The sequence below is a fragment of the Argiope bruennichi genome, chromosome X1, assembly GCF_947563725.1.
Source record: "Argiope bruennichi chromosome X1, qqArgBrue1.1, whole genome shotgun sequence".
In the NCBI taxonomy this organism is placed as follows: Eukaryota; Metazoa; Arthropoda; class Arachnida; order Araneae; family Araneidae; genus Argiope; species Argiope bruennichi.
This window is the reverse complement of record NC_079162.1, coordinates 98,162,096-98,173,250: the sequence shown is the minus strand read 5'-3', so window position 1 is coordinate 98,173,250 and position 11,155 is coordinate 98,162,096. Positions and strand designations below refer to the sequence as shown.

At 33.0% G+C, this 11,155-nt stretch overlaps 1 protein-coding gene across 1 annotated transcript; it reads left to right on the top strand.

Annotated features, from left to right (window-relative positions):
* Window positions 1-9,696: 9,696 nt before the first annotated feature.
* LOC129959328 (uncharacterized) lies at window positions 9,697-10,557 on the top strand. Its single transcript, XM_056072146.1, has one exon. It carries the CDS (start codon window positions 9,697-9,699, stop codon window positions 10,555-10,557), a length of 861 nt encoding a protein of 286 aa, XP_055928121.1.
* The last annotated feature ends 598 nt before the right edge of the window (window positions 10,558-11,155 follow it).

The window sequence follows — 11,155 nt, the reverse complement described above, 5'->3', positions numbered from 1 at the left end:
TATATTATTTCTAAGTGTCTAGAAAAATAAATGTTGATAAAGAGTAAATAGTTTTATTTTTAGTTTTTTGTATTAGTGATTACATTGAAACATACATTTGGTCATATTTTTTTCAAATAATTATCACATATATATATATATATATATATATATATATATATATATATATATATATATATTTGTAATTTGTAAATAAAAATTATGAAAGCTTGATTTTGTTTGTTTTCCTTTAATGATTTCTACAAATTAAAATGAAATTATTTATTCATAAGTTGCATAGATTTAAAAAAAAGGTATCCATACCTTTTATATTTCATAATTTGAAATTGTAAACATAATTTATTCAATATATACTAATTTGAGTTTCATGTTCTTTCTTCTAAGCAAACTGAAAACATCAAAGTCTCAATATTTATAGAAGTAATTACATAAGAAAAAAAATACAATAATTTCTTTAGTAAGCTTTAAAGTATTAACTTATCTAAGAGTAATAATTATTTTTAAAAAGAACTAACTGGGGGAACTATATTCATAAAATTCAACATTCAATACTATTTAAAGGAACATATGTAATTTTTCAAAAACACTGCCATAGTCATTTGTCAAAATGTATTCTTCGGATAAAAAAAGGGGGTGGGGATATGGGAAAGGAAAGAATAAAGCGGCACCAAACGAATTAAAAAGCGATATTAATTAATTTTGCATAAACAATAATTCCATTGAAAATACTAATTAAAATTTTAACATAAGAAATAAAATTACATAACTAAGAAAATTTGGAGAAAATAATTCAAAATAATATCTTTAAAAAAAATCAGACGTTTTTAATAATTGAACGGCTAGCTTAATATTTACTAAACAATGTAAACAGTGTCAACGTTATCGGCAGACATCACGACATGCGCAGAACGGTTGAAAATTGAACAGAAGCGGTTTGTTTGGTACCTGACACGTGACCGTGAATTGACCCCATTGGAAATAAGGTAGTTTATCAGTGCATGTGGCAATTGGTCCCACTCATTCACGAACACTGTTATCAGTTCCTGGATGGTTCTTGGGGGGGGGGGCTTGCGAATTGCAATTGCGCTCAACAGAGCGTCCCAGAGATGCTCTATAGAGTTGAGGTCTGGAGACCTGACTGGCCAATTCATCCGGCGAATATCCTCACTCTCGAGAAATTCGTCGACCAGAACAGCTCTATGCGGCCTCGCGTTATCGTCCATTAAGATGAACTCGGGGCCCACTGCACACCGGAAAAGGCGAACATAGGGCTCCAAGATCTTATCCCTATACTTAACACCAGTCACAGAGCCTCTGTTAAAGACTTGGAGAGGTGTGCGGCCGTCTAACATGATGCCTGTCCAGACCATTACACCATCACCGCCATAACTGGTGATTTCGCGGACATTGGAGGGTAGGTAGCGAGTCCCTGGCTCGCTCTATATGAAAATACGGCGAGAATCGGTGTTTAGGCTAAAACGGGACTCGTCGGTGAACTGAACGGTTGCCCATTGCTCCATACTCTAATCACTATGCTGCCTGCGTCATGTTAATCGGACTCTCATGTTCGTAGAAGTGAGAGGGACGAAAACAGCCGGTCTTCTGGCAAACAATCCTCTCTCATTCAGTCTCTTGGAACAAGTCACCCTTGATACAGGGTTCCTGTGGCTGCATACAGGTCCCGAGAGAGTTGAGAAACTGTAGCCCCTCTGTTACGCCCCGCTAAAATGGACAAATGGCGATCTTCTCTGGCCGTCGTGGCTCTTTGACGACCTTTCAAAGGCTTTCTCTCGATGGATCCAGTATCCTGGAACTGTTTCCATAGGTTATACACGACACTGGGCGTTAAATGAAAGTCACTGCATATCTGGACTTGCGACTGGCCTGCCTCTTACCTGACCACAATTCGCCACCTCATTCCATCATCTGAACGTTGGTGGTTAAACATTTTTACTGTTCCGATGTGAATTTCACCAATTGCTTCAAGATAACACCAAGAAATTCACCGATGTGTAATAGCGAACGAAATTCGTCTGACCCTCCACGCGCTTATAAAGCCTGTTTTTCTGCTGGCTCCACCTACACACACGTGTACACTTACGTATTAGCCGTACAACATTTGCATTTTTATCTAGAAGCAGTGGTTTTTCCTTCAGTTCAGTTCTTTTCATGCAATTCGATAAAATATGTAAATTCTCTTAATTTCTTACACCAGTGTATATATATATATATATATATATATATATATATATATATATATATATATATATATATATAAGCATAATTTTTTGATCAGAAGGCAGGTTCGAAGATATAGAAGAGACATTTTACATTTTGAAATTCATTTTAATCCATCCCGGGAAGGCAATTTATTTACAAGTAGGCGTGGACAGAACACGTCCACAACTAGGGATGACGAATATTTTACTAGCGGTTATTACGTAACCAATATCAAAAAGTCACAAATACCAGTGATCAATACTTTTCAAAGATGGGTGTGATTCAAATCCTTGATACGATCTTACTGGTGATATTTCGATTACAGGTTTTGGATCACGATAGAAAGTAACAATCGATACTATATCACTGAAATTTAAAGGAGCGGTGACTTCACTGGAAAGTAACAATCGATACGATCTGTCCAATGGAAGCTCTCAAACGAAACAGAAAAGGAGAAATATGTGAATGGCTTGAAAAGTGAGCGGACTGGTTATTCTTGGAATTATCGTATCATTGAAATGCATATCACTGAAATTTATCGGAGCGGTGACTTTACTGGAAAGTGTGAAGTCGCCGCCCCACTTCATGAGAGTGATCTTGACCTTCAGATATTCGCATTTGATGATGCACTATTCCATACAAATCGTTTTTAATTGCTTGTGACTTGACTTTGCATATATTCCGTTTACTGCTGGCGCCATCTATTGGTAGAATATAGAACTAAAGTAAGCAATTTAAAGAAATGACATATATATTTAATTCAAATTTTTCAGAAAATGGTTTACTCCAATAAAGAAATTAAATAAATAGTTTTGAAAAAAAATCAAAATTAAGAAGTACGCTGAAAGAGATAAGTTAATTCAATCACACGTTACTTAAGTATTAAATTAAGTATTAAAATAAATTATTAAGTAATATATTATAGTAATAGTAAGTAATTAAAGTAAATTAAGTATTAATTACAATGAATAAATTTTATATTTAATATTAAGTAATAATTTTTAATTTATAATATGATTGAAATAATAGATATTTGGAACAAATATTTAAAAATAACAATAGCAAAATTATTTGTTATTCAAAAAATCGTGGATTATGCATCTCTATCCACAACAGCGCGAAACAAAAGTAGAAGTAAGGAAGGAACGAAACAAATGATCACTAGTCTTATATAAAACGGGATTTCCAGTGACGTGTCAATTCAATGCTCGTGCTAACATTGAAAAGGGCACCGAAAGGGTCACTTTCACTAGGCACGTGGAACTGATGGCGCATCAGTTTTACAAAGCTTCAGTTGAATTAATTAAACAGAAAGTGGAGTTGGATCAGGAAATAAGAGAATGAAATTACTATGTGCAAAATTAAGATAAAGTTTTGGAAATTAATTTGGTTTAAATTAAGAGTTTAAAATATCATTACACACACATACATATATATGTAATGATATTTTAAACTCTTAATTTCAATTTAATTAATTTCCAAGATTTTATCTTAATTTAGCCCATAGTAACTTCATTCTAAAAATATTCTCTTATTTCGTGAAACAATTCCACTTTCTCTACTTAATTAATTCAAGATAAGCTTTATAAAACTGCTGAATCAGCTAAACGCCGATACTTTCACACGCTCTGCGTGAAGGGGTAAAAAATGTCCAGTAAGCACATTCTTTCTTAAAAGATCTTTGTGTTTCCCTTACATGTGATTGACATGCGTCAGAAATCCCTAACAGAATCTTATTAATATATTAGCACTATGAAGAAATATTTTCCCTATCAAAATCTAAGGTTATATAAGGCGAGGGATAATTTATTTCGCCCTTCTTCCCTACTTCGGCTTTTGTACTTTGTTATCACTGTGTCCAAATACTTGTTTTTTACAAAATACAAATATTTTTTTATATTGCATTTTTTTTTTTTTTCCAAATACTATAAGAGTATTTTGAGTCTTGTATTTTTGTTACATTCATTCAATAGTGTTTTGTTTGAACTCTTTGAATTTCACATTTATTTTTAGTTTCAAGTTTTTCATTTTATATTTTTGAATTTTGCAATTATTATTATTGTCATTTCCAAATGATTTATTTGAAATATATGAATCTCACATTTATTTACATTTCCAAAAGTTTTATATGAAACCATTCAATTTTATAAGTATTGTCATTTCCAAGAATTTCATTACATATTTTTGAATTTTATATTTATGGTTTCAGTTCCAAGTGTTTAATATGAAATATTTCAATTATGCATGTATTATTTTCACATCCAAGTTTTTTACCTGAAGTTTTGAATCTTGTGTTTTTATTTACGGCTAAAATACTTAACTTAAAATCATAACTATACTGATATTTCAATTGGGTGAAATCATAACAAGATTGAAATTATATTTAATACTTTATTTCTAAATTAATAATTTTGTTGAGTCAGACTTTCTAGAATTTAAGAATAATATAAGTAAGACTGTCATATTATTTTCATCAAATTAAGTGAAATGCAGAATAATAACAAGAATACATTTGTACACTAAATCATTTAAATTTTAATATTTTGTTATTACTGATGATTATTAAGATTTTTATATACTATTTTCACAAAAATAGTTCTTTTTATGCTTCTAATGTAATATGATGAATGGAATTTCTGAATTAATGATTATATAATGTGAAGGTAAGGGAAACTTGGGTATGCCTTTAAATTTTAATTTTTCTTACTTGACCACCACTGTAAGGTAAAGCTGTGTGTCAAGGGCCCGACATACTTTCAAGTCTTGCAGTGGGGGGAAAAATGTAATGATATTTTAAACTCTCAATTTCAATTTAATTAATTTCCAAGATTTTATCTTAATTTAGCCCATAGTAACTTCATTCTAAAATATTCTCTTATTTCGTGATCCAATTCCACTGTCGCTACTTAATTAATTCAAGAGAAGCTTTATAAAATTGCTTAGTCAAGCTAAACGCCGATATTTTCACACGCTCGGCGTGAAGGGGTAAAAATGTCCAGTAAGCACATTCTTTCTTAAAAGATCCCTGTGTTTCCCTTACATGTGATCGACATGCGTCAGAAATCCCTATCAGAATCTTAATAATATATTAGCACTGTGGACAGATATTTTCCCTATCAAAATCTAAGGTTATATAAGGCGAGGGATAATTTATTTCGGCCCTTCTTCCCCACTTCGGCTTATTGTACTGCTCTGTGGCGGACGTCTTGTCCGCGTCTCTGCTTGTAAATAATTATGCTTTCCCGATGGATATTAAAAAGAATTTAAAAAGATAAAAGGAATCTCTTCACTGTCTTCAAACTGCATCCTGCTTCACAACAAATAATGTTACATATTAAAAAGCCGACAGGATTCGAAAAGTATTACAAATTAAAAAGTCGACAGGGATAGTTGCCTGTGAAAAATAGTCAAAGGAACTGAAAGAATTAAAATTAAATCTGCATGAAAGGAAAAGGAATCATGCAATAGCTCTTCGCCGACGCTCTTCGTTCCGGCCAACCATCTCTTGTGTCTCCGTGGCCGTGGTTCGAAATGACCAGCCGTTTGCAGTCTCCCGTGGCATAGCTTCGCTGCGTCTTTCCATACCAACCGATGCAATATCCCCTCATGTGCCGTGCCTTCCGTAATTGGTGACCTCATCTGACTTTATTGTTCAATAGATATCCTTGTGTTTGTGCTCCATATCGTCATGTGCGTGCTCTTTATATCTTCAAGGATTTGGGTCTCCTTGTCATCATAAAAACTTTTCTGGCTCCTTACCTGTGCTGAATAATTCCGATAACAACATAATTTCTTTATTATATCATCATCACAATAATAATCGCCTACTTTACTCGTCAGTGGTCTCCAGTGCTAAAGTGAATCAACCAGATTTTCAAAATATCACTTGTGATTTACGTCATCACCAAAATAATAGTCACCTGCCGTAGTCTCCAGTTCCAGTGCTCAAAATTGCATTTTGTTATTAATTAAAAAGGTGATTATTCTTCAAAAAGTGATCAGTGTTTAAAGAAAAAAAAATCACCCATCAACTGACTCAACGAATGAAATTCAAAATTATATTCTGTACTTTTGATCTGATTTTAAATTGCATTTTCTATTATAATACAATTGCAAATAATCATTTTATATTATTATTCAAAATATCATGAGTTTTAGTTTAAAAATATTGTGTTTTTAAATTTTTTTCAAATCTATTTTTTTAAGAATTTATTCATAATATTATAATTTGTTGAATTTGAAATTTATATGTTTGCTATTAATAACTAAGAAAAATGATTTCCCCAATTTAATTAAATTTATCTAACTCAAATGTTTTTAAAAATTATGCATACAAACCTTGTGAACGGAAAAAGTAACATACCAAGATTCTTATATACTTAATAATTAATGGCACTTGATAATTAGACAAATGTAGTGAATACCTCAGGGGAAATATTTGCACCTCTGACAGTTATTGAGCTGCCGTCTGTTATCACTGTGTCCAAATACTTGTTTTTTACAAAATACAAATATTTTTTTATATTGCATTTTTTTTTTCCAAATACTATAAGAGTATTTTGAGTCTTGTGTTTTTGTTACATTCATTCAATAGTGTTTTGTTTGAACTCTTTGAATTTCACATTTATTTTTAGTTTCAAGTTTTTCATTTTATATTTTTGAATTTTGCAATTATTATTATTGTCATTTCCAAATGATTTATTTGAAATATATGAATCTCACATTTATTTACATTTCCAAAAGTTTTATATGAAACCATTCAATTTTATAAGTATTGTCATTTCCAAGAATTTCATTACATATTTTTGAATTTTATATTTATGGTTTCAGTTCCAAGTGTTTAATATGAAATATTTCAATTATGCATGTATTATTTTCACATCCAAGTTTTTTACCTGAAGTTTTGAATCTTGTGTTTTTATTTACAGCTAAAATACTTAACTTAAAATCATAACTATACTGATATTTCAATTGGGTGAAATCATAACAAGATTGAAATTATATTTAATACTTTATTTCTAAATTAATAATTTTGTTGAGTCAGACTTTCTAGAATTTAAGAATAATATAAGTAAGACTGTCATATTATTTTCATCAAATTAAGTGAAATGCAGAATAATAACAAGAATACATTTGTACACTAAATCATTTAAATTTTAATATTTTGTTATTACTGATGATTATTAAGATTTTTATATACTATTTTCACAAAAATAGTTCTTTTTATGCTTCTAATGTAATATGATGAATGGAATTTCTGAATTAATGATTATATAATGTGAAGGTAAGGGAAACTTGGGTATGCCTTTAAATTTTAATTTTTCTTACTTGACCACCACTGTAAGGTAAAGCTGTGTGTCAAGGGCCCGACATGCTTTCAAGTCTTGCAGTGGGGGGAAAAATGTAATGATATTTTAAACTCTCAATTTCAATTTAATTAATTTCCAAGATTTTATCTTAATTTAGCCCATAGTAACTTCATTCTAAAATATTCTCTTATTTCGTGATCCAATTCCACTGTCGCTACTTAATTAATTCAAGAGAAGCTTTATAAAATTGCTTAGTCAAGCTAAACGCCGATATTTTCACACGCTCGGCGTGAAGGGGTAAAAATGTCCAGTAAGCACATTCTTTCTTAAAAGATCCCTGTGTTTCCCTTACATGTGATCGACATGCGTCAGAAATCCCTACCAGAATCTTAATAATATATTAGCACTGTGGACAGATATTTTCCCTATCAAAATCTAAGGTTATATAAGGCGAGGGATAATTTATTTCGGCCCTTCTTCCCCACTTCGGCTTATTGTACTGCTCTGTGGCGGACGTCTTGTCCGCGTCTCTGCTTGTAAATAATTATGCTTTCCCGATGGATATTAAAAAGAATTTAAAAAGATAAAAGGAATCTCTTCACTGTCTTCAAACTGCATCCTGCTTCACAACAAATAATGTTACATATTAAAAAGCCGACAGGATTCGAAAAGTATTACATATATATATATATATATATATATATATATTGTAATGTCTAAAAAGCGAACAACTGCAGCAAAAGTGACAGCAGAGCTCAATCCCCATCTGGATTCCACAGTATCAGTGATTACAGTTAGAAGGCATCTTCATAAACAGAATATTTATGGTAGAGCAGCAATTTCTCAAGCCACTTGTCACAGATGTTAATGGTAAACGTCATCCACAGTCGTGTCACATTCACAAAACCTTGTCGATTGATAAGTGGAAGAAAGTAATATAGTCTGACGAATCGTGTTTCACATTTTTCCCCACAACAGGATGGGTGCCCGTTTGGAGGACACCTGCACAAGCGTGACCTCTTTCGGCAAAAGTTGATGTCATAAGAAACATACCCGAACCCACATCATCCACCAGCTTGAGCAGATTCTTAGGGATGAGCAATTTTTATCACCGCTTCATCCCAAAGTGGGCCAAGCTGCAACAACCTTTAACCTCACTATTCAGTAGAAGATGCAAAAATAGTAAAGTACCGCTGACGTGGACCGAAGATTCATGCAATGCATTCAAAAACCTCAATAATGCACTTTGTTACGTTACTATGCTGGTTCAACCCTCAACTGATGCTACTATATCTCTCACATGTGATGCTTCAGATACGTCATTCATCAAATTGACCAGGGAGAGACGCGCGCATTAAGTTTCTTCTCACGCTCCTTAACTGACACACAGAGAAAGTACAGAGCTTATTATCGAGAGCTCTTGTCCATCTACATCTAAATAAAGCATTTTAGGTACATATTAGAGCGAAGATCTTTCAACATCTGTACGGACCACAAACCTATCACCTTTGCTTTCAACAAAATTTAGACAAAGCCTCTCCCAGACAAGCAAGACAGTTGAGTTATATTGCTCAATTTTCAACGAATATTCGTTTCGTCAAGGGAGAAGAAAACATTGTTGCTGATGCTCTTTCCAGAATTAATACCATCTCCAACTGATTACGCAACTATTTCAGAATTTCAAGATGATGAAGATTTAACAATTTTAAAAAACAACCCAAGGCTGAGAATGGTTCAGATTCCCATTCCAGACATCAACAAATCGATTTATTGTGATATCTCTACCAGCAGTAACTGCCCATACATCCCCTCAAATTTTCGCCGACAAATATTTTCTTCTATTCATACCCTATCTCATACAGGGATTAGAGGCACAATTAAATTAATCACAAAAAGATTCGTGTGGCCAAATATCAATAAAGATTGTCAGTTATGGTGTAGGAAATGCATGGAATGCCAACGATCTAAGGTTCAAAGACATACAAAGTCAGCTCTTATGGACTTCAAGGTTCCACCTGAACGTTTTCAACACGTTCACATTGATATTGGTGGACCCTTGCCTTCATGTCAAGGTTTCAGATATTTACTAACGATGATTGATAGTTTTTCAAGATGGGTTGAAGCCCTTTCTATGACGGATCAATAATCTGAAACAGTTGCAAAGGGCATGATCTCAACATGGATTTCTCATTTTGGAATACCACAGCGTATTACATCTGATCAAGAAGGTCAGTTTGAAAGAAAACTCTTCTCATCTTTGAGCAAATACTTCGGTTTTCCAAAATCCATAAGAGCACGATATCATCCACAATCGAACAGATTGATTGAGCGACAACACAGGATTATAAAGGCAAACTTGAAACGTCATTTACAATTAAGCAAATCTTGGGTAGAGGCTTTACCTTTGGTTCTTCTTGGTTTACGCTCGGCGCTGAAAGAAGATATTGGATACTCTTCAGCTGAGCTTCTCTATGGCAGTCCCCTCTGTTTACCCAGAGAATTCGTCACCACGATCCCTAATTTCACACACTCAGAATTCGTCCAAAGGCTACAAATCCGTAGCATGAAACCTTCTGCAACGACTACTCATGACAATACAAGCATATTCGTTTCAAAACACCTTTTGAATTCCTCGCATGTTTTCGTCTACAATAATGCGACCACTTTATCTTTGCAAGCAGTTTATCTTGGACCTTATGCTGTCAAACACCGAGCAGCAAAGTATTTTGACATTGAAATTAATGGAACTGTCAAAAGAATTTCAATTGATAGACTGAAACCATGTTTTACCATAAAAGACAATAATGAGCAGCCCCCTGAAACCTACAGGCACATGGATTATCCAGATCGGCACACCCAATGCGAACCGCGGGAGAAAATTTCAACGCCGGTCAAACACAACCATACCACACGCAGTGGAAGGACCGTCAAGTTTCCACTCCATTTAAAGGATTATGTCTCCGAATTGTTTTCACTGGGAAGGGAGTGTGTAGCTTCCTCTATGTTTTCCTCTTCATCTTATTTTTAATTTCTGTACATTTTAATTTTTGTAAGATGGCAACATTGGTTGCCCAGCAATAACGGAGATTATTGTTTCGATTAAAAAAATCAGTTGTGTTCTTTTTTTCTTAAGTCATTTAATTTTGTTCATTTAAAGAGTTAAAATTTTATTACGGGAAAACAAATTAACATAAAATATCCACTTCAAGTTGACCTCATGTGAACACTGTTTTAGTCCAGAAATATACTTATATGAAAGGAATAAAGTTTAATCCTAACTTACTTTTTAGAGTATTTTATCAATATTAATGTGACAACTTTGAAAAATATTATAGTGGAATTTATATTGCTACTTTCCTGTTCGTATCATGAGCAAGTTAGACCTAATCGGCAGTCTTGCATTCATTTGATGCGGAACTCGATGATTTTAATTAAATTGTTGAACCCTTGAAACATTTTTTTTTTTTTTTTTTTTGCAAACGATGTTGAAGAAGGCAAGAAAGTGTCGGTATTCAAATCTGCAATTGGATCAGGAGTTTAGATCCCTATAAATTCCTTTTGAAATTGCTACTTTCGAAAAAGCTGAGCGAATTTTCGATTGATGAATTAAAGAAACCATTAAAGCA

What these genes read in the sequence shown, in the direction of transcription:
- LOC129959328 (XM_056072146.1), top strand. Translation starts at nt 9,697, where the DNA reads ATGATCTCAACATGGATTTCTCATTTTGGAATACCACAGCGTATTACA.